The sequence below is a fragment of the Calliphora vicina genome, chromosome 2 (assembly GCF_958450345.1).
Source record: "Calliphora vicina chromosome 2, idCalVici1.1, whole genome shotgun sequence".
NCBI classification, from domain to species: domain Eukaryota; kingdom Metazoa; phylum Arthropoda; class Insecta; order Diptera; family Calliphoridae; genus Calliphora; species Calliphora vicina.
In genome coordinates, this window is record NC_088781.1 from 119817055 (window position 1) to 119842998 (window position 25944).

At 27.3% G+C, this 25944-nt stretch overlaps 1 protein-coding gene across 1 annotated transcript in view; it reads right to left on the reverse strand.

Moving 5' to 3' along the window:
* Positions 1-25944, reverse strand: part of Lar (tyrosine-protein phosphatase Lar) — a 739256-nt gene that overhangs the window by 439710 nt on the left and 273602 nt on the right. Inside the window, exon 5 of the mRNA XM_065500666.1 lies at positions 6513-7109. Coding sequence (XP_065356738.1) covers positions 6513-6612 — 100 coding nt within the window. The 5' untranslated portion in view covers positions 6613-7109. The remainder of the gene's footprint in view (positions 1-6512; positions 7110-25944) is intronic.

The following is a 25944-nucleotide window of genomic DNA, read 5'->3' on the forward strand; positions in this document are numbered from 1 at the left end:
TAAATTTAGTTCAGAGTAAAGTTTTGGCCAGAATTTCTTATTTTTAGGCTGCTTTAAAATGCTAAATATAAAAAAATTTAAAGCATAGTTTTAGGAAAATTAAACTCAAAATGCCATAAAACTTAAATTATGTAGAAAATAGTTTAAGGGAATTTTTATTTGAATATCAAATATAAATTTAAAGCATACTTTTAGGTAATAACATACAAACATTTAAATAAGAATTTAAATCATAATATTAGTTTTGTAGGAATATTTGTTAAGATATTTTTTTAGTAACAAATTAGAATTATCTATAAAATTTGTTTGGCTAACAAAAGTTAGTGATAAAATAAAAAAATTAAAGTTACTTTTGGTCTGAATTTTATAATTTAAGGGGCGTTTAAAAACTAAAATATTAATAATTAAAAAAATATTTTTAGGGAAATTAAATTGAAATGCTTAAAAATGTAAAGACAATATAAAGCATAGTTTAAGAGAATTTAAATGTAAAATGGAGCATACTTTTAGGTAATTCAAATTTAAATTTCTTATTAACATCACATATTTAAAAAAAAAACTATAGCATAATATTGAGGAATTATTAAAAAAGAAAATTAAAGATTTCAATAAATTTCCTAAAAAAAATTTAAAAATTTTGTTCCCATTTAATTTTGGCCAGAATTTCATTATTTTTCATTACTTTTTTCCCAATATAAAATGTCTCTGAATATTTAGAATTGTAAATATATGTGTGTGAGTTTCTAAATAGCACCCACACATACTTATATGCAGTTGTAGTGTTTTAAGTGTGAGTTTAGTTAATATTACCAAACGCAATATGAAATAACATTTGCCTGGTGTTGTTTGTTTAACCTACTTTTTATAGCATGCCGCCAAAACTTTTCTAATTACTATGCTTTACTTTTGTTTTCCTATCTCTCTTCTACTCTTTATATTGTTATTATTATATATAGAATATATTTAATTTTTTATACAGTTTTTTCTTTTTTTGTTGAAAACTAACATTTTATAATTTTAAAATGAGTGCAAATGAATGTTAAAAGTATAATAAAAGTTGGGTGAAAACTAGCGTAGAAAATTATTAAAAAATAAATATTTATACTATATTCTACTATATATAGTATATATAGAGCTTAATCAACAAAGTTGTTAGCAAACTGTTGGGTTCTTCCTTTTTTCTCTCTCACATTCTTTTCAATCCATCTGTTAAATATTAAAGAACTTTTTTTTTATTCGCATTCATTAGTAATGGAATTTGTAATATACAGAAAAAAAAAAAGTTTTGTTCTCATTACAATTGAAGTAAGTATAATGAGGAGAAATGGAATTTAAAACTAGCAAAACACAATTGAGTTAGTTAAATGTGAAGGGCTGCGACGCATCTTTAAAACCAGTCATAGAAAAGCTTAAAAAATCATAATTTTTCTTATTGATAATGTTAAATATAAGGAAAATTTATAGATCATTTCAATTTTTTGAAGAAAAAAAGTTATAGAAAATTGCAATTGTAATTTAAAGATTAATAAAATTTGTTTTATGGGAATTGTTAGATTTCTACCACGTTAATTCCTTAAAGGCTTTAAATAATCGACACAATTTCATTTTTATTTTTTCTACACCTAAAAATAGACACCACTTTTCCTTAACTAACCTCTTTTCAACAACATTTTCCACAAGCATTTTTTAAACATATAAGCTAATTGAAAATATTCTACATTAACACATAATAATATCATCTGTGTGACAAACACGCAAAAAAAAATTCTTTAAAACTTATCTTCAACACTCACACTACTGAACTGCCTGAAAAAGGAAAATCGTTATATGAACCCCGTCTGATCCCTACACTTGTTATTTTTATCTGGTTTCAGTTGGTTGTGAAACCATTTAGCCGTAAGGAAGCATTTAAAATACCATAACTGCTAGTTACAAAGAAGCAACAGCAAACATACACACAAAAATCCTAGTAAAAAATAAACGACAAATTAAAAAAAATAAAAATAAAATATAAGCCTAAAGCTATGCCATGGAAAAGAGAGCAAAAGAAGAATAAAACGAATTTAATGCAAATAATACATACTTATACAATATATGTAGTACTTTCTTTTCACAAGACTTAATGCACAATGACGATGTATTATTATATTATTTTTTTTTGGGAAAAAAAACTGTCGTTGTTGTCATTATTGTTGTTGGAAGAAGACCAATGGCCCTAAGCTTAGGCTTAAGCATTTACAACACACAATATAACCAAGACAACAGCATTATAATGCTTAAATACCAACTACAATAAAGCAAAAATAAAAAACATAAAGAAAAAATTGAGTTAAATGTTTTATGAGTCTAAAGGGAATATCAGTTTGGATCTTAACACAGCATTTGGCACAAGCAAAATTTTGTTGCTGGGACATTAGCTGGACAACAGACCGAAATGCCCCAAAAAGAATTCGCCAGAATTTAATATGTCTAAGAAAATTGCTTAGGAATTAGTTGAAGAAACATTTATGTAGGTGAAGGGAATTGGAAAAACCACACATAATACATATGTGCTTGAAAATTATGTTTAGGAATTAGTTGAAGATATCGATATTATTAAGAGTTTGACGACTTCTACAATAAATGATATATTTTATATAAAAACAAGCATCAGTGATTTATAGGGCTGTACCGCATCTTATATACTCTTCACCAAATTATACTGTAACATAAAAATTAAAAACTATTTTTGGAAATAGAAAAAAAATGTATGAAAAAAAATGTTTGTAAAAAAATGGCTGAAAATAAAAATAATTTTTTTAAATTGTTCGTTAAAAAATAGAGGTAGTCTCAGACATTTTTGGGGCGATTTTCTCGATTTTAAATAGCAACCTAAGTAGTAATATAGCGGATATATTGATGAGTCAATCATGTATGTATGTTATTTGGATGCTTTGAAAAGTTTATTTTAACAGACAGAACTTTTCTATATCGAATCCGTTATCTACTATATAACAATCCAGAATATATGGGATCCCAAATGAAAAATGAGGAAATTAAAAACGAAATAACAATCATAACTACACAGAGAAAACAGAATCGTTATAGCAACCGAATTTGTAGCCAATCGAATGATTCTATCTTAGGGACCGAATTTTACAGTTGTGACTACAATATTTCGTATGAAGTAACTAAAGTTTGATTGCCTCAACTGAAATTCTTCTTTATCAACTGACTTTCTGTTGTTACAACTGAAAAATTCTATGTGTGCAACCGAATCATTCGATTGGCAATAAATTCGGTTGCTATCACGAATCTGTTTTCTCTGTGTATATAGGATATATAACTCATGGTGAAGGATATAATTACAAATTCTATATGATAGATTCATGAGGCCTTTGGCAATTAGCTGTAATTGTGATTCTCATGGTGGAAAATTCAAGGTGGAGTTTTCAAGGTTAGTGAGTTTTCTAGAGGCAGATTGTAAACTGAAGTATTTTAGTGGAACATTTTAAGGATGTGGAAACTCTTAATGTCGATTCAATGATTTCTGAGAAGATGATTCGTGATTCCCTTGGCGGAAGATAATAAGGTTGAAACTTGAATGTTTTGATCGAAGATTTGAAGGTTGACTCGTGGATACTTTTATAAAAGATTTTAAAAGTGACTCGTTGATCTATTAATAGAAGATTTTAAGATCGACTCGAGGATGTTTTTAAGGCTGACTCGTGTATCTCTTAACATAAGATTTTAAGATCGACTCGAGGATGTTCTTAAGGCTAACTCGTGGATCTCTTAACATAAGATTTTAAGATCGACTCGAGGATGTTCTTAAGGCTAACTCGTGGATCTCTTAACATAAGATTTTAAGATCGACTCGAGGATCTCTTAATAGAAGATTTTAAGATTGACTCGTGGATGTCTTAAAAGAAGATTTTAAGATCGACTCGAGGATCTCTTAATAGAAGATTTTAAGATTGACTCGTGGATGTCTTAAAAGAAGATTTTAAGATCGAAAAAGTTCTTAACGCTGACTCGAGGATCTCTTAACATAAGATTTTAAGCTTGACTCGTGGATGTCTTAATAGAAAATTTTGAGAGTGAGTCGTGGGTATTTCAATAGAAGATTTTGAGTGACTCGTGGATCTTTTAATAAAAGATTTTGAGAGAGACTCGTAGATCTTTTAATAAAAGATTTTGAGAGAGACTCGTGGATCTTTTAATAGAAGATTTTGAGAGAGACTCTTGGATCTTTTAATAGAAGATTTTGAGAGTGACTCGTGGTTCTTTTAATAGCAGATTTTGAGTGACTCGTAGATCTCTTAATAGAATATTTTGAGAGAGAATTCGTGGATCTTTTAATAGAAGATTTTGAGAGTGACTCGTAGATCTTTTAATAGAAGATTTTAAGAGTGACTCGTGGATCTTTTAATAAAATATTTTCAGAGTTACTCCTGGATAAATAGAAGATTTTGAGAGTGACTCGTGGATTTTTTAATAGAAGATTTTCAGAGTTACTCCTGGATCTTTAACTAGAAGATTTTAAGAGTTACTCCTGGATCTTTAAATAGAAAATTTTGAGAGTGACTCGTGGATCTTTTAATAGAAGATTTTGTGACTTGTGGTTCTTTTAATAGAAGATGTTGAGTGACTCGTGAGTGATCTTTTAATAGAAGATTTTGAAAGTGACTCGTGGATCTTTTAATAAAAGATTTTGAGAGTGACTCGTGGATCTTTTAATAGAAGATTTTGTGACTTGTGGTTCTTTTAATAGAAGATGTTGAGTGACTCGTGAGTGATCTTTTAATAGAAGATTTTGAAAGTGACTCGTGGATCTTTTAATAAAAGATTTTGAGAGTGGCTCGTGGATCTTTTAATAGAAAATTTTGTGAGAAGGTTTTGAGAAGACTCGTTTATCTTTTAATAAAAGATTTTGAGTGAGACTCGTGGATCTGAAGTTCGGTTGCCAACCCATTAATAACACACAGAGAAAACAGATTCGTGAGAGCAACCGAATTTGTTGCCAATCGAATGATTCGGTTGCACATATAGAATTTTTCAGTTCTAAAAACAGGAAGTCAGTTGATAAAGAAGAATTTCAGTTGAAGCAACCAAACTTTATTTACCTCTTAAAAAATATTGAACCCACAACTGTAAAATGCGGTCACTACGACAGAATCATTCGATTGGCAACAAATTCGGTTGCTATCACGAATCTGTTTTCTCTGTGCACCATAGAATATTTTTATTAAAAACATATTTGTGTTCTTCCTGAAAAGTTTGCAATAAGGGACTAGTGCCCTTTTCGAAATGACAGGTTCAAAAAGTCTGCCTTCCTTGTTAGTTAAGACATTATTCATTCTAGATATAGATGACCATGTAAGAAGCAGATGGCAACAAAATATTTTTCAATTAAATTGTACATGCCTGCACTAAAATGATCATGATCTGGCATGTTTCCTGCATATACAAGCCGCTTTTAAAAACATAAAGCATGAATAAATTTAAAGCGAACTTAAGTAGAAATTCTGGTAGTGATCAAATAGTTCATATATGTAGGTTCTCTGGGCTAATTCACGCCCTTACAACATATCAAATTCTGGAATGTAATTTGGAATGTAATGAGATCCTCCTGGCTCTTAACATACTTCGAGTGGGCATTGTAGCATATAATAACGATGTTGTGGTTTTATTAAATGGCTAAATCTGGATTAATTGTATGTGCTCTTATACCAGTTGGGGCCTTGGCAATAAGTCTTAGAAAACTGAGATGGTTCTTTTAACAAGGACTTGAAGATCCAACTAATGCTGAATTATAATTGTGAAGCTATTAAAGTATTGTCAATTCAGAGAAATAAAATGGCATGGGAATTAAAGTTTGTTGTAAGAAGTTATGAAAAAGACATGTCTCTAAACTCATAGAGTCATGCATCATTTTTCACTTTATTGCTGTAGAAAGTCGATTTATCATTAAAATGTTATATTATGAAATATTTCCTTAAATTTTGTAAATGAGATACATTGATAATCAATTTAAACAAAAACTAAAGTATATTTTAGGGGTTTTTTAGATAATATAATAAATTGTTAATAAGTTAGTTAGTTAACTTTATTAAAACTTCTTTTTTCCATATTTTCAAGATCTACAAATATTAAATATGAGAAACTTAAAACTATAACGTATTATGAGTCGATTATGGATGGCAACCGAACTTCAGTTGCGTTGTCAGTTGCCTAAATGGTATTACAGATGACAACTGGCAGCATCATTTACTATTGACAAATGGTAACCAGAAATTTGTGGTTACACTAATTGTTAAAATTAAAAAAAAAAACAAAATTGTTAATAAAATAGGCATGTTTTTCCAGACTTTTAACAAATATAAAATTTTTAGTTATTGAGAATGAAGTATACTTTTAGGGTTTCTGTAAAAATGTTTTACATATAAAATACTTAACTTAAATTTTAAAAATTTCTAAACACTTAACTAAACAATATAATTATAAAATTGTGTTTTATTTTTTGTACTCACGGACTGCATCTATAACATGTGGCGTCCAGATCAACAATACTAGGAGTGTTACTGCAACAAAATTGGCTGCTGTTGGCAATGCTGCCATTTGCAGCCCCATTATTTACAACCAACAAACAAACTCGCGCGCTGCACACACACAATAGCCTATCTCAAGGAGGCACAATATGTTACAACAAATTGTTGTATACTACTTGTAATACGCTTGCTACCACTACTGCTGCTGCTGGTGCTGGGTTGTAGATGTCTTGTTTGCCGTTTTAAAAACTATATATTTACAATAAGGGCAACTAACAACCTTTTAAAAGTGCAACACAAATGTGGCAAGTTCTATATATAAATGGAAGATATTTATTTTTGTTTGTTTCTGTTATGTACAAAAGAGTAAATTTTGGAGACGTTTTGTACAGTAGTAGTAGTAGTAAAATATATATATTTGTTAACAATGCCACAGGTTTTATTTCTGTTTTTGGGTTTCTTTACTAGACTTACTCTATGGCTAGTAAAAGAAAATTGTATAAGTAATAAATCGTTGATAATTTTACAATGATACTTATGATTTCGTTTACAAAAAGAGGGTTAATAGTTGCATTTAAGCTGTTGTCGTTTGTTAGTGAAAGGTAGTGTTTTAGTTGAAAAAGGTTACGCCAGTTGAAATCATAGTATGGACAAATAAATTATAAAGTGCAGGGTTAATAAATTTTTATTTATAATTTTTTATTTTTGTTATAGGTATTTTGAATTTTTTTGGTTTTGTTTGTTGTGATATAAAAGTTTTTTTTTTGTTTTTAAACAATTTATAGTTTCGTGTTTTTTGTTGCGTAGATTTCAGTCGTTGATTAATATGATTTGGTTGTTTAAATGTTTAAGCCGAAAATCATCGGATATAACAAGATGGGTTAATAGATGCGATGTCATCATCATCATTAGCAGCATTGCAGCAAAAACATTTAGTTGGTTTAATTGATTGATTTTTTTTGTGGATGTTTATCGAAATTACGAAAAGAATTATTATTATTATTATTTTGTTTTAAACCAACAAAATAAGACATATTTATGGCATGTGTCACGCAATATTTAATAAAATAAAAGCCATTTTCATTTTCAAACAAAATGGAGCGATGGTGGTTGTAGTTGTTGGCAAAAACAAACAATTAAATTATGTTAAACCCAAAATAGGCGTAGTAGTAGTACAGAAAGTAGCAGTAGTGTTTCAATTTGTCATCATGTTTAAATAGTTTACGTGGAAGATGTTGTAAGTAGCAACAAATAACAAGGTCGTGGTTGTTTTAAGAGGCCACAAAATGATTTAAAACGTTGTAAGCGAAATTGGTGAAAAAAATATGTGTGTAATGTTGTTGTTGGTTGTATTTTAGAGGGGTTGTCGCAGAGCGTGAAAATAAATTTGTAGAAAGAAATTGTTGTCGTTAGTTAGGCTTTACCTGTTTGCATACTTTTGTTATACTCTAAAGGTTTTCGCAGTAAAATAAAAGAAATTTTCTTGATACTTAATAAAATTATTTTTTAGCTAATAAAGGTATTGATTTGTATTTCTATCAAGTGTTTGCTTTGCTTAATTAAATTTAAATTTTTTTAATTATTATGATTTTTTTCTTTATTATGTTGTTTTATTTATGAGCTGTAAAGAAATGTGAAAAGAAATATATAAAAGAGATTAATATTTGAAATGTTTAATTCTGAGTAGAATAACCAACCAACCTTGAGTGAAAATATAACATTATTTAATAGTTATAAAGGCAATGCCAACAAGTGTTGCCTATCTTAAGGGTAAGATTTGTTTATGTAAAAAAAAAAATATTAAAAATTCGAATATAAAAAGCTTCTAATTAAATAGGACTCCCAAAAGCAGCTCAAATTGTCCAAGGAATGCAAACATTTTGGAGAAAAATATCCTTTTTGAAAAATTGTTTAAAGTTGAACAAAATTCTTCGATAATTTAAAATTTCTATAGAAAATGTCCTAATATTTTTAATTTTCTACAGAAATGTTATCGATATTTTAAATTTTTTTAAGAATCGATAAATTTTCTTAAAAAAATTTTTTATAGAAAAAAGTTTCTAAAAAATTAAAAGTTATCGATAACTTCTACAGATAAGTTATCGTAAGTTAAAAGTAATCGACAATTTTTCTATAGAAAATAGTTATCGAAAATTATCGATAACTTTTCTATAATTTATATAGAAAAGTTATCGACATATTTTAATTTCTGTTAAAATGTTATTGATAACTTTCAATTTCTATAGAAAAATTATCGATAACTTTCAATTTCTATAGAAAATTTATCAATAACTTTCTATTTCTATAGAAAAGTTATCGATAACTTTCTATTTCTATAGAAAAGTTATCGATAACTTTCTATTTCTATAGAAAGGTTATCGATAACTTTCTATTTCTATAAAAAAGTTATCGATAACTTTCTATTTCTATAGAAAAGTTATCGATAACTTTCTATTTCTATAGAAAAGTTATCGATAACTTTCTATTTCTATAGAAAAGTTATCGATAACTTTCTATTTCTATAGAAAAGTTATCGATAACTTTCTATTTCTATAGAAAAGTTATCGATAACTTTCTATTTCTATAGAAAAGTTATCGATAACTTTCTATTTCTATAGAAAAGTTATCGATAACTTTCTATTTCTATAGAAAAGTTATCGATAACTTTCTATTTCTATAGAAAAGTTATCGATAACTTTCTATTTCTATAGAAAAGTTATCGATAACTTTCTATTTCTATAGAAAAGTTATCGATAACTTTCTATTTCTATAGAAAAGTTATCGATAACTTTCTATTTCTATAGAAAAGTTATCGATAACTTTCTATTTCTATAGAAAAGTTATCGATAACTTTCTATTCCTATAGAAAAGTTATCGATAACTTTTATTTTCTATAGAAAAGTTATCGATAACTTTTATTTTATATAGAAAAGTTATCGATAACTTTTATTTTCTATAGAAAAGTTATCGATAACTTTTATTTTCTATAGAAAAGTTATCGATAACTTTTATTTTCTATAGAAAAGTTATCGATAACTTTTATTTTCTATAGAAAAGTTATCGATAACTTTTATTTTCTATAGAAAAGTTATCGATAACTTTTATTTTCTATAGAAAAATTATCGATAACTTCCAATTTCTAAAAAAAGTTATCGATAACTTACAATTTCTATTAAAAACTTATTGATAACTTTAACTTTCAATGGAAGTGTTATCGATATTTTAAATTTTCTTTACAAAAGTTATCGATAAATTTTATTTTCTATAAAAAGTTGTTGGCAAATCCTATTTTTTATACAAAATTTATCAATGTCTTTAATTTTCTATAGTGTTATTGATATTTTAATCTTTCTATAGAAAAGTAGTGAATTAACTTAACTTTCTTTTGAAAAGTTATTGATATTTTAAATTTTCTATAGAAAAGTTATCGATATTTTAAATTGTCTCTGAAAAGATATCTTTAAATCTCTATAGAAGATTTATCGTTATTTTAAATTTTCTTTAAAAAGTTACTGATATTTTAAAAGCTCTGTTGAAAAGTCAACCCTTATTGAAATTTATCATATAAATAAAAATATCAATAATTTGAAGCATACTTCTAGGAGAAGCATCGATAACTTCAAACGTCTGTAGAAAAGTTTTTGACAAATCCTAATGTTTATAGAAAAGTTATCGATGAATTTAATTCTCTATAGAGTTATTGATATTTTAAACAGAAAAGTTATCGATAACTCCATTTTCTTTGGAAAAGATATCGATATTTCAAATTTTCTATAGAAAAGTTATCGATATTTCAAATGGTCTGTGGAAATATCTCTTTAAATATCTATAGAAGATTTATTGATTTTTTTTATCATAAAAATCGAAATATCAGTTATTTGAAGCATACTTCTAGGTAGTCCTTAAATCTTCTAAAGTTTTTGTTGCTGTAGCTTTATCACCATTTAAATAATATTTCTCTTTATGATTTCTTCTTATTGTATTTTGTGATTTCATTAAAGTAGTTTTATTATTTTCCTTTATTTACAACAATTGTGTTAAAAAATTCTGCTTCAGTTGTAGTCGTAATGAATACAACTTACTGGCAAAAGAAATAACCTAAAAGAAAACTCTTTAACCTACAAATATTCATAAGAAAAATGATTTGCTTTTAAAACAACAAAGAGGAAATTTAACTCCAATTCTTTGTGCTAGTGTGGTATAAGTTTAATCAAACACACAACAATATATATAAACGCCTATAAGTGTGCCTGTACGTTTCCTTTAAATCATACAACAATTGTTGTTAAAACTGGAGAACAATTCTCCCACATAAGGTTAAATTATTATTTGAAACACAGGGATTTTTTGTGTTCAGGCTTTGTTATGGTGTTTTTTTTTTCTTTTTTTTGACAAAAAGCAAAAACTTGTAAGAGCAAAGCAGAAAAAACCGTCCTCACACAATAGGAACAAAAGGTTATTTGTTCTACTTATTTGGAAATATAAAATAAAAAAAAACGTATGTGCAAAAAAGAAATCTTTCACATACGTTTTTATTTTGTTTGTTCGACTAGTACCCAAATGTCCTTGCTAGAGCATGATTTTGCAGGTTTTTTTTTATATATTTTGTATTTTGCTTAACGTTCTCTGCCATTTATTTAACAACAAAACAAAGACTTTATTTAATTTTCTCTGCCTTGCCGAAAAAAAAACACAAGTTTTTATATAATAAATAAAATAAAAATATAAAATAAAAGAATGAACTTTTGCAGAGAATAGAACCAAATTTATTTTCTTTGTGTGATTGTGTCACTGAAGTAGTGTGGAAGGTGTTATTTGGCATTATTTCTGCAGATTTATTAAAGGGTTTTAAATGATTTTATGAAAATAAAGACCATTTTAAGAAAATCTTTAAGGTGAAAGAATCAAATAAAATATAAACAATTTTATATTTTTACTTCCTAAAAGTAGACTATTATTTTTTCCTAAAAGTATACAATTATTTTTTTATTTAAAAATTTTGCCTAATTTTAAGGCGAATATTAAAAGTAGACTAGTTTGTAATATTTGTATAAAAAAACAATTTAATAGTAGAATATTAAGTTAAAATGAAAATAATTATCTGGGTTATGTCCTAATTCAAGTATATTTAAAATAGTTGTAGTAAATAATGATATTTTGAGATTAAATAAGCAACATTAATGCGAATTTCAACCAGTTTCATAAAGCGTTGCCTGTATTTAGGGGCATTTATATCTTATGTAAGTAAATGATGTTTACTTTAGGTTTTTTAAGCAAATTTCTTTAAATAATGTTATTCTTAGCATTTGCCATTAAAACTAAATATTTTTCTTATAAAATTTAAAAAATTTAAAAGTTTTTAACCTAAAAGTAGTCTATACTTTTTTAAATAATGTCCCTATATAACTATTCAAATGCTCATAGGAATTATTTTATTCTATCGCCCAGTTTTCATTACTTTTTCTCACAAATATAGGCGTAGTTACTCCCCTTTTATGCGTGTAAAAGTATTTACAATCATGGCTTGATTCTTTTGCCAAATAAAGAAAACTAAAAAGAAATTCTTTTGTATTTTATAGATTTCTCTGTATGCGTTGAGATTATATCACCCACATAATGATAATAAAATACCAAAAAAAAAAAAACATGTACGTGTTACAAATATTTGTATTGTGTGTCAAACAGAGCCGACAAACTAAATAGACACAATGTTTAACAAAAGGGGGTAAACAGCAACATTAACAAAAAAAAAAAGAAATAAGAGAAAACCAAAGAAATTTGAAAATGACAAGACTAAAAAAAAAGAATTAACTTTTGTTGGTTGCTTTTTGTATAAAAATTCTGTAGTAATTCCAAGTATATCTTAAGAAATTTTTATTTCATTTTCCCCCCAAAAAAACACATGTTCAATTCTAAAGTTTCTTATACCTAAATTTAGCCTCAACTTGTTACTCGCACAATTATCTGTGTATTGCCGAGAATATATGAGGAAAAGTACTAGGAGTTTGTATACAATAATGTTCTATTTTTGTCTAAATAATAAACAAAGCTCACACAAAAAACTTTCCATTCTTTACTTTCTTTCTGGTATTTTTTTCCCCTATTTAAGCAGTTTTTTTCTTCTATGCTTTGTAGTGAGAAACAATGTCTAGAGCGGTTTAACAATTTGGTATGAAAGCAATGTTTAGAAGTTTAGGTTTTTTTGTTCTTCTGTTGCTTTTTGGCTAACGATTTAAGTAAGCTTAGTTTAATGGTTGAGAGATTATTTAAGGATATACGAAAAAGAGAGTAAATTTGTAAATTGTCGGATAAATTAAAGTAAACAAAAAAACACACACTAAAAGTAGGCAACAGTTTTTTTTTATATCAAAAGAGTTTTATGATTCAATGTTATGAAATGTTTCATTAATGTCCGTAATTACAACAAAAATAGATATCTATTAGTGTTTCAATCAAATCCTTAAAGTAGGTAATATTTGCAATATAGAACTTTTCTCCTGGAAGTATGCTACAATTTCCTTATAATATTTTCTATAAAATGTGTCTTAAATGCAGAAAAATTTTGTATAGAAAATGTGTCTTAAATGCAGAAAAATTTTGTATAGAAAATGTGTCTTAAATGCAGAAAAATTTTGTATAGAAAATGTGTCGTAAAAGCAGAAAAATTTTGTATAGAAAATGTGTCGTAAAAGCAGAAAAATTTTGTATAGAAAATGTGTCTTAAATGCAGATAAATTTTCTATAGAAAATGTGTCTTAAATGCAGATAAATTTTCTATAGAAAATGTGTCTTAAATGCAGATAAATTTTCTATAGAAAATGTGTCTTAAATGCAGACAAATTTTCTATAGAAAATGTATCTTCAATGCAGACAAATTTTCTATAGAAAATGTATCTTCAATGAAGATAAATTTTCTATAGAAAATGTATCTTCAATGAAGATAAATTTTCTATAGAAAATGTATCTTCAATGAAGACAAATTTTCTATAGAAAATGTATCTTCAATGAAGACAAATTTTCTATAGAAAATGTATCTTCAATGAAGACAAATTTTCTATAGAAAATGTATCTTCAATGAAGACAAATTTTCTATAGAAAATGTATCTTCAATGAAGACAAATTTTCTATAGAAAATGTATCTTCAATGAAGACAAATTTTCTATAGAATAGGAGTCCTAAAACAGACAAATTTTCTATAGAAAATGTATCTTCAATGAAGACAAATTTTCTATAGAAAATGTATCTTCAATGCAGACAAATTTTCTATAGAAAATGTATCTTCAATGCAGACAAATTTTCTATAGAAAATGTATCTTCAATGAAGACAAATTTTCTATAGAAAATGTATCTTCAATGAAGATAAATTTTCTATAGAAAATGTATCTTCAATGAAGATAAATTTTCTATAGAAAATGTATCTTCAATGAAGACAAATTTTCTATAGAAAATGTATCTTCAATGAAGACAAATTTTCTATAGAAAATGTATCTTCAATGAAGACAAATTTTCTATAGAAAATGTATCTTCAATGAAGACAAATTTTCTATAGAAAATGTATCTTCAATGAAGACAAATTTTCTATAGAAAATGTATCTTCAATGAAGACAAATTTTCTATAGAAAATGTATCTTCAATGAAGACAAATTTTCTATAGAAAATTTATCTTCAATGAAGACAAATTTTCTATAGAAAATGTATCTTCAATGAAGACAAATTTTCTATAGAAAATGTATCTTCAATGAAGACAAATTTTCTATAGAAAATGTATCTTCAATGAAGACAAATTTTCTATAGAATAGGAGTCCTAAAACAGACAAATTTTCTATAGAAAATGTATCTTCAATGCAGACAAATTTTCTATCGAAAATGTATCTTCAATGCAGACAAATTTTCTTTAGAAAATGTATCTTCAATGCAGACAAATTTTCTATAGAAAATGTATCTTCAATGCAGACAAATTTTCTATAGAAAATGTATCTTCAATACAGACAAATTTTCTATAGAAAATGTATCTTCAATGCAGACAAATTTTCTATAGAAAATGTATCTTCAATGCAGACAAATTTTCTATAGAAAATGTATCTTCAATGCAGACAAATTTTCTATAGAAAATGTATCTTCAATGCAGACAAATTTTCTATAGAAAATGTATCTTCAATGCAGACAAATTTTCTATAGAAAATGTATCTTCAATGCAGACAAATTTTCTATAGAAAATGTATCTTCAATGCAGACAAATTTTCTATAGAATAGGAGTCCTAAAACAGACAAATTTTCTATAGAAAATGTGTCTTAAATGCAGACAAATTTCCTATAAAAAAGAGTCTTGAAAAAGTAACGTAAAAAGTTTAACAAGTAATACAAATCTAATGAACGATTGGTGCTTATTCATAATTTCTAAAAACTTTAAATACTAAATAATTAACTGCACTAATTTGTCCCTTAAATTGTACCACATTATTAGAAAAACATTATCTTTGTATTAAATATTTGGTTCATTAAATGCTGCTACGAAAACAATACAATAATTAATTTGATATTTCTAAAAATTCTTGCAATTTCCTTTGCCCTTAAAATTTTCAATTACCCCCTAGTATTTTCCTTTACTTTGTTTATATACAAATAATTTGTTGTCATTATTTTACCATAGTATTGAAATTTTTAGCAAATTATTTTACCACAAATGAAATAATAATACTATAAAAATTATTTTGTCATAAATGTGGGTGTTGTTTTTTGTTTCAAAGAAAGAAAAAAAAATAGAGCATCCAAAACAGGAAAAACTTTGTGTAAATGACAAAATAAAATCCACAATTCAGAGAGAGAAAGAGAAAAATTAAATAAATAAAAATATAGTTTTTTTTTCTAGTTAGTTGGTCTTGTAGTTTGACAAACAAGCAAATAGTAGAGCAAAAATATTAATAATAATTTCTTTGTTTTCTGTTTCTATTTTTTACTTTATGCCGCACTAAAAAAACTTAGTCTGTGGCAGAAAGCACAAAAGTATGCTAGGTTGTTTTGGCAAAAAAAAAGTTACAGTAACAAGTATTTCATTTGTATATACATAGCTTTATGGAGGTGCTGGTGGTGGTAGTAAAACTTTCAAATGAAATATATAAAGAAATTAATGAATTACCAAAAAAAAAAAGTGGAAATAAAAAGAGAAAAATAAAAAGTTTATTATTTATTTTTGTTTTGGTTGTTTGCTAAAGAAAACACAAACTAGAAAATTATTACATTAAAGGCTTGCAAAAGGAATTTTAATGGAAACATTTAGTTGCACTTTACAATAATTATGTCTATTTTAGGGAGCACGAAAAAAAATGTTGCCTAACTTAAGGAGTCAGATTTTCAATAAAAACGCTCAACTACTTTCAGAAAACTGTATCGAATAAACCATGCTCATTAAATTAAAAAAAAGTCCACCAACTTCTCACAAAATTTAATATTTCCTCAAATTTCATTTATTTTCACTATATTCCATAAACTTTAAGCAACCGTAATTAACTGCAGCAGCTGTGCGAAATAAATTAAAGCATACTTCTAGGAATTAAATTTAATTTCAAAAGTACATAAATGTTATTTAATTACAAGCAATCAGGCTTTATTATATTCAAGTTAAAGTGAATTGAATTATGTCAATTGAAACTAAAGAGGTCTATTTTTATGGCAGAACAGCAGGACAAATGTTAAAGTATTTATGGTTTAATTTGTGTTCACCATAACAAAGAGAAATGTTTACGGTCATTTAAAAAATAATAATAATAAAAAAAAAATGTGAAATATTTATGAAAAGAAATTTAATAAAAATATTGTAAAGAATTTGTTATAAAAACAAAAGACATTTTATAAAATAAATAAATAAATCACAAACCAACAATATTTATATAGAAAAGGCATAGACGAAAGCAGATTTATTTTATAGAAAATATAAGTTAAAGACTGAAAGGATAATCTGTCTGAAAGGCAGGCAAAATTTTCTATAGAAAATCTGTGTGAAAGGCAGACAAAATTTTTTATAGAAAATCTGGGTGAAAGACAGACAAAATATTCTATAGAAACTCTGCGTGAAGGGCAGACAAAATTTTCTACAGAAAATCTGCGTGAATGGCAGACAAAATTTTCTTTAGAAAATCTGCGTGAAAGGCAGACAAAATTTTCTATATAAAATCTGCGTGAAAGGCAGACAAAATTTTCTATAGAAAATCTGCGTGAAAGGCAGACAAAATTTTCTATAGAAAATCTGCGTGAAAGGCAGACAAAATTTTCTATAAAAAATTTAAGTGAAAGGCAGACAAAATTATTTATAGAAAATCTGAGTGAAAGGCAGACAAAATTTTCTATAGAAAATCTGCGTGAAAAACAGACAAAATTTTCTGTAGAAAATCTGCGTGAAAGGCAGACAAAATTTTCTATAGAAAATCTGAGTGAAAGGCAAACAAAATTTTCTATAGAAAATCTGCGTGAAAGGCAGACTAAATTTTCCTTAAAAACAGTATTAATGCCTCAATTATTCCATAATAAATTGTGTAAAAATGATATAATGAAAATACCAAAATTAAAAGCCTACTTTAAGGCTATAAAAAACAAAATTGTCTGTTTTGACAGGAACATTTTGTAGTTTAAACTTTCAATATTTCCTTTATTACAATTTCTGCTTCACTTCAATTTCTATAGTTTCCTTACATCTTTTTTATTTAAATTTTTAATTTCTTTAGCCCGAAAACAAGACTGTTTGCAATACTTGTGGCATAATTTCTTTCCATGTCATATAACAATTCCCTCGACCCCACTCCAACTCTATGTTTTTTTTTTTTTTTTTTGAAAGTCTGTAAACAAAATTTTCCAACTTTAACTTGTAGTTGTTTGCTCTGTTTGTGTTGTTGGTGCTGTTTCCTGGAAACTTGTACAAATATCTGCAGTTTTATTATTTCTTTTAATTTTTTCTTAATTATTCTTTAGTAAAAGTTTGGTATGTGTTGTTTTTATTCTTTATCATCTTCAACTTTGAAGTTATTTCATTTGGAGTTTGTTGTGGTGTTTTCTTTTTTTTTCTGGGTTTTATTTTTTGGTGTATTTAGTACATGCGCTGCTGCTTTTCATGCTGTATGTGGTTTAAACATGTTTATAAATTATATTTTGATTATAGTTTGTTGTTTCTTTATGACTAAATATATTCCTATTTTTTTTTTTGTTGTTTTTTGCTGCAGCATCTTTGGAGTTTTAGTATAATTTGTCTTTGGAGCATACATATGGTTTGTTTTAAGGGGAAAAAGTGCAGTAAATTAATATTTATTTGTATGTAAATTGGTAAAGGGTAGAGGGATATAGATAGACAGTAAAGTAGATTAAGCAAACAAGGTAGGGTTTGCGGCTTAAAAAGTTATTATATTTTGACGGGAACTTATTTTTTTATCATAGAATTATATATGGTAATAAACCTCAAAAGTATGCCATGTTATTTCAAGAAAAAATCTCATATTCTGAGAGAAGGCAACTTTTCTCTGATACCGAATAAAAAATTCTCTGAAATTAAAGGTTTTTCTATGGAAAAAGTCTCTCTGGAATTTAAAGTATTTCAAAAAAAGTCTCTCTGAAAATGTGTGTTCCTAAAGAAAAAGTCTCTCTGAAATTGGGAGTTTTCCTATAGAAAGTCTCTCTGATATTGGTAGTTTTTCTTAGTTTCTGTAATTGAGAGTTTTTCTACAGGAAAAGTCTCTCTATAATTGAGAGTTAGTCTATAGAAAAAGTCTCTCTGAAATTGGTAGTTTGTCTATAGAAAAAGTCTCTTTTAAATTCAGAGCTTCAGAGTCTCTCTGTAATTGAGAGTTGTTCTATAGAAAAAGTCTCTCTGTAATTGGGAGTTATTCTATAGAAAAAGTCTCTATGAAACTCAGAGTTTTTCTATAACAAAAAGCTCTCTGTAATTGAGAGTGTTCCTAAAGAAAAATTCACTATGAAATTGAGAGTTTTCCTATAGAAAAAGTGTCTCTGAAATTGATAGTTTTTCTATAGAAAAAGCCTCTATGACATTGATAGTTTTTCTATAGAAAGTCTCTTTAAAATTGAGAGTTTTTCTATAGAAAAAATCTCTCAGTAATTGAGAATATTTCTATAGAAAATGCTCTCTGTAATTGAGAGTGTTCCTAAAGAAAAAGTAGGTCTGAAATTTATAGTTTTTCTATAGAAAAAGTTTCTCTGAAATTGATAGTTTTTCTACAGAATGTCTTTCTGAAATTGAGAGTTATTATATAGAAAATGTATCTCTGAAATTAACAGTTTTTCCATAGAAAAAGTCTCTATTAAATTGTGAGCTTTCTACAGAAAAAGTCTCTCTGAAATTGAGAGTTTTCTACAGAAAAAGTCTCTCTGAAATTGAGAGTTTTTCTACAGAAAAATCTCTCTTAAGTTGAGAGATTTTCTACAAAAATAATCTCTCTGAAATTGAGAGTTTTGCTATAGAAAAAGTCTGTCTGAATTTGAGAGTTTTTCTATGGACAAATTCTGTCTGAAATTGAGCGTTATTCTATAAAATAAGTCTCTCTGAAAATTATAGTTTTTCCACTCAAAGTGTCTCTGAACTTGAGAGTTTTTCTATAGAAAAATACTCCCTGAATTTGACAGTTTTTCTATAAACAAATGGGGTCTGAAATGGAGAGTTTTTCAATAGAAAAATTCTCTTTTAAATGGAGTATTTCTCTAGTAAAAGTCTCTTTCAAATTGTGAGCTTTTCTATAGATATGATCAGTCAGAGACTGAGAGTTTTACAGACAATATTTTGTTCCATTATATGTTTTTAAATAATCATAAAACCTAATTATTTCATATTTTATTTGCATTAGCAGCTTTTTTAATCTGTTTAATTGCTTTTCAAAAAGCTATAAAATAAATAAATCAATTAAATTAAACTAATTATTGTTATTATTATATTTTTTTTTTTTTGCTCAACAGGGATTAGTGGCAGCACATAACACCAATTGCTAAATTCCAATAACAATTAAATATTATGATAATTGTAAATGAAAATGGGAATAATATAGAAATAATATAGAAATAACAAAGAGCAGCAAATGACTATCCAGAAGAAAAAACTGGCATAATAAAACAATAAAAAACAAAAATAAGCTCTTAAAAGTGAAGCCAACAGAAAAACGAAAGCAACGAAAAAATATTTGCCAGAATAATAATAGTATAAAGGCAAAACAGCAGGTACTTGGAGGGTAACCACTTAGCCGGGAAATAAGAGGAAAACCCCAAATGTTAAAAGAAGAAAAGAAAACGATATATTAATACAATTTACATTGATACTTTTTAACAAGCATTTGTGAGGCAGCTATTTACTAGACTATGACCAGGGAATGTATAACAGGCAAAAAAAAACGCCTAAATATATGCCATACTACAGCATGTTTTACAATCATAACAAGACAAAAAAGTACACAACACAAAATCATACAAAATAAAAGCCATAAAAACAGCTCTTACAAATAGGCTGTGAACTTTATGTTTTAACAAAAATAGCCTGAAAGTAAAATGATATAAAAAAAGAACAGCCATCTTAAAGTAGTGCTTAAAATAACTTTAAATAGAAATTCTGGCAAACAAACGAAACCACAAATGTTGTACTCGAAGCCCAAGCCCAAGCATATGCTATGAAATGTTTTTATTTTTGCCCCGGTTTTCTATCAATATTTTTGTTGTTGTTTATGTGTTGCTTTTTTTTGGCTGGTTTCCTGTTTGACTAGCTAACGTTGTGTGTTAAAAGATCGTTTATTATTTTGTTACCATTAGTTTGTTTTTCTGTTTATTTTTTTTTTTGGCTTGTATCAAGTTAAAATTATCTTGTTTTTCTTTCTATTATTGTTTGGTGTTTATTTCGTAATAAAGTATACTTTTAGGTGTCAATTCCTGGGTGTTTGTTGTAATGATAATGAAGTCGTTAAATTGATTTTTGTGTACGATTTGTATCCAATACTGAAGGCAAGGAAATGAAAAATACTACAAAGCAAACAAAAATATAAATCTAAAAGCAACAATGTGAAAAAGTTTTGTTTTTTGAAAGCCCAAAAGTAGGCCAAGTAAACTAAAATGAAAACTAGCAAAAGTCAAGGTATTATAAATAATTTAAGAATATATATCTATATCAATAATATTCCAAATCATACAACTACAGCCAACACTTTAAAACTGTCTAACTAAAACCTAAACGTAGCATACATTTAGGTACTTTAAAATTGTTTCAACTTTCTATATAACATAAAAAATGATGATAATTCCCAATGGCTGGTTAAAAAAATATTTGTAATTTTTTTATTTTTAAAAATGGTGTTATATAATACCACTATGTAGAAGACTCTAAAGGATGGTAGAGTAGTTTTTACAAATTTTTGAGTTTCATGTCACATTGAGTTCTGTGCTAAACAACATAAAAGTAATGGCATAAAAATATTTTGTAAAAAATAGAAATAACGTAGATACACACGTACTTATGTACTTGCAGATGAGTATACACATGGATATAGAGAAAACAGATATTTTTCCAATGTATATAGTTAGGAGAAATACACCTTTTGGAGGGGTGGGAGAGAATATTTTTTCATAGGAAATCTAAGTCACAGTCTAAATAATTTTTGATAGAAAACATAAGTCATATACAATCCTACATTCTATAGAAAAAAGAAGTCACAGACAAAGACATTTTCCTTAGAAAAGCTAAGACACAGAAAACAAGATTTAATTATACAAAAATTGTGACAGATAGTGTGAGATTTTCTGTAGAAGATTTGTGTCACACGCAGTGAGATTTTCTATAGAAAATGTGTGTCACAGACTGTGATATTTTGTATAGAAAAATTGTGTCACAGACTGTTAGATTTTCTTTAGAAAATTTGTGTCGCAGACTGTGAGATATTCTATAAAAACATATGTGCAATAGACTGTGAGATTTTCTATAGCAAATTTGTGTCACAGACAATCAATTTTTCTATAGAAAATTTGTGTCATAGACAAGCAATTTTTCTATAGAAAATTTGTGTCACTGACAAGCAATTTTTCTATAGAAAATTTGTGTCACTGACAAGCAATTTTTCTATAGAAAATTTGTGTCACAAACAAGCAATTTTTCTATAGAAAATTTGTTCACAAACAAGCAATTTTTCTATAGAAATTTGAGTCACAGACAAAAAATTTTTTTATAGAAAATTTGAGTCACACACGAAAAAATTTTTAATAGAAACTTTGAATCACAGACAAGCAATTTTTGTATAGAAAATTTGAGTCGCAGAAAAGAAATTTTTCTATAGAAAATATGTGTCACAGAAAAAAAAATTTTGTGCAGAAAACTGTGTCACAGACAAGCAATTTTTCTACAGAAAAACTGTGTTACAGACAACCAATTTTTCAACAGAAAAACTGTGCCACAGACAAGCAATTTTTCTATAGAAAAACTATGTCACAGAAAATCAATTTTTCTATAGAAAATTTGTGTCACAGGCAAGAAAATTTGTGTCACAGACAAGCTATAGAAAATATGTGTCACAGAAAAAAAAAATTTATGCAGAAAACTGTGGCTCAGACAAGCAATTTTTCTACAGAAAAACTGTGTCACAGACAAGCAATTTTTCTACAGAAAAACTGTGCCACAGACAATCAATTTTTCTATAGAAAATTTGCGTCACAGACAAGCAATTTTTCTATAGAAAATTTGCGTCACAGACAAGAAATTTTTCTATAGAAAAACTGTGTCACAGACAAGAAATTTTTCTATAGAAAAACTGTGTCACAGACAAGCAATTTTTCTACAGAAAAACTGTGTCACAGACAAGCAATTTTTCTATAGAAAATATGTGTCACAGACAAGCAATTTTTCTATAGAAAATTAGAAAATTTGTGTCAAAGACAAGCAACTTTTCTATAGAAAATTTGTGTCAAAGACAAGCAACTTTTCTATAGAAAATTTGTGTCACAGACAAGCAATTTTTCTATAGAAAATTTGTGTAACAGACAAGCAATTTTTCTATAGAAAATTTGTGTCACAGACAAGCAATTTTTCTATAGAAAATTTTAATCACATACAAGCAATTTTTCTATAGAAAATTTGTGTCACAGACAAGCAATTTTTCTATAGAAAATTTGTGTCACAGACAAGCAATTTTTCTATAGAAAATTTGTGTCACAGACAAGCAATTTTTCTATAGAAAATTTGTGTCACAGACAAGCAATTTTTCTATAGAAAATTTGTGTCACAGACAAGCAATTTTTCTATAGAAAATTTGTGTCACAGGCAAGCAATTTTTCTATAGAAAATTTGTGTCACAGACATAAAATTTTTCTATAGAAAATTTGTATCACAGACATGCAATTTTTCTATAGAAAATTTTAATCACATACAAGCAATTTTTCTATGGAAAAATTGTGTCACAGACAATACATTTTTTTATAGAAAAACTATGTAAAAATCACACAGTATTTATATTTGACAACTATATCCAACAACTCTTTCCCACCACCCTCGCAATTACACATATATTTTCCTTTGAAAATAGAAAAACTTATACGTACGAATTTATATAATAAAATAAACTTTCAGCATTTTTCCCTTAACTTAAGTACAATATATTTTTTAAACTTTTTTCTTATTTTTTGTGGTTTTTTTTATAGATGAAAATAAACTAAAATTTATAGAAATAAACTAAACGAAAAACAGAGAGGAAAAACCTTTAGTTTAAAGCTTATATAAACCTGTACTTTGTGTTGAGTGTATTGACTTACTTACACAAATGTAAACGCATACATACAAAACCTTGAACACACACACACACATAGTGTAAACATGTTTCTATGTGAATAGAAACGAATCGATTACTTCAATTGCAAAAGGTATACAATTGATTGACAAATATCTGTTCAACTCAGCTCTGCTAGTGCAGCAGAAGTTTAAAGAACCTTTTTTACTCTTCTAGAACACAGACACACATGAGCATGCACACTTCTAAACATACATTAGTAAAATCTTGTTAAAGAAATATAGAAAATGTAGTATGTATACGATTTTCCAAAAAAAAACTTAAAAAAAACATTGAAATGTAATAAAAAAAAATCAATTTTCTTTCTACATGCACATTTTCCATTTACCGAACCAGTTTAAAAAAAAAAAATATATTCCTTTAACCAAAAAAAAAAAAGAAAACAGCTTTATACAAGCATTTCGTTCGAAATTTTATTTTCCAAGGGATTTTGACTGTTTTTTCTTGCTTCAACCGTGATTTCTTTTTTCTTTCATCTAATGCTAGCAAAGCTTTGAAAAAAGACATTGAAGCATAAGTTTTGTAGAATTTAAAAATACTATTTATTTTTTGTGTAAACAAAAAAAAAAAACAAAGAAAAAGTGAACATAATCTTGTAGCAGTCAAAGAAAGAAAGTACAAAAAAAAGTACAAGTATTTGTAACTTCACTAGAAATTTTTTAGTCACACTCTCAGTGTTTTCGTTAAAAGCATGTTGGTTGTCCTCTAACAACATTTGAAAATGTTGCTGTTTAGTTAAACAACAATGGCAAAGAATACAACGATTTTGGTATTTACCATTGACAAATTACGTTCTTAGTTATTTTATTTTCCACTCTGTCAGGGAACAGCAGTTAGAAGAAGTGTCTAAAGGAAATTTTACAAGTTTTAAGAAAACAAGTTTTTTCACAAAAAAATTTTTGGAAATTGCAGAGAGATAAAAAGAACAATGTTTTAGCCAAAAAAAAAACCTAGAAAACCTAGTGTCACAGACACAAAGATTTTTTATAGAAAACCTGGTGTCACAGACACAAAGATTTTCTATAGAAAACTGGTAGCACAGACGTAAAAATTTTCTATAGAAATCTGGTAGCACAGACACAAAGATTTTCTATAGAAAACTGGTAGCAAAGACACAAACATTTCTGTAGAAAACTGGTAGCACAGACACAAACATTTCTATAGAAAACTGGTAGCACAAACACAAAGATTTTCTATAGAAAACCTAGTGTCACAGACACAAAGATTTTCTATAGAAAACCTAGTGTCACAGACACAAAGATTTTCTATAGAAAACCTAGTGTCACAGACACAAAGATTTTCTATAGAAAACCTAGTGTCACAGACACAAAGATTTTCTATAGAAAACCTAGTGTCACAGACACAAAGATTTTCTATAGAAAACCTAGTGTCACAGACACAAAGATTTTCTATAGAAAACCTAGTGTCACAGACACAAAGATTTTCTATAGAAAACCTAGTGTCACAGACACAAAGATTTTCTATAGAAAACCTAGTGTCACAGACACAAAGATTTTCTATAGAAAACCTAGTGTCACAGACACAAAGATTTTCTATAGAAAACCTAGTGTCACAGACACAAAGATTTTCTATAGAAAACCTAGTGTCACAGACACAAAGATTTTCTATAGAAAACCTAGTGTCACAGACACAAAGATTTTCTATAGAAAACCTAGTGTCACAGACACAAAGATTTTCTATAGAAAACCTAGTGTCACAGACACAAAGATTTTCTATAGAAAACCTAGTGTCACAGACACAAAGATTTTCTATAGAAAACCTAGTGTCACAGACACAAAGATTTTCTATAGAAAACCTAGTGTCACAGACACAAAGATTTTCTATAGAAAACCTAGTGTCACAGACACAAAGATTTTCTATAGAAAACCTAGTGTCACAGACACAAAGATTTTCTATAGAAAACCTAGTGTCACAGACACAAAGATTTTCTATAGAAAACCTAGTGTCACAGACACAAAGATTTTCTATAGAAAACCTAGTGTCACAGACACAAAGATTTTCTATAGAAAACCTAGTGTCACAGACACAAAGATTTTCTATAGAAAACCTAGTGTCACAGACACAAAGATTTTCTATAGAAAACCTAGTGTCACAGACACAAAGATTTTCTATAGAAAACCTAGTGTCACAGACACAAAGATTTTCTATAGAAAACCTAGTGTCACAGACACAAAGATTTTCTATAGAAAACCTAGTGTCACAGACACAAAGATTTTCTATAGAAAACCTAGTGTCACAGACACAAAGATTTTCTATAGAAAACCTAGTGTCACAGACACAAAGATTTTCTATAGAAAACCTAGTGTCACAGACACAAAGATTTTCTATAGAAAACCTAGTGTCACAGACACAAAGATTTTCTAAAGAAAACCTAGTGTCACAGACACAAAGATTTTTCTATAGAAAACTGGTAGCACAGACACAAACATTTTCTATAAAATTCCAGTATCACAGATACAAATATTTTTTATAGAAACCGGTAGCAACATTTTCTAAAGAAGCTCCGGGTCTCAGACACAAACATTTTAGTATAGAAATTCTGTGTCTCAGACACTAAGATCTTCTGTAGAAATTCAGTGGCACAATCG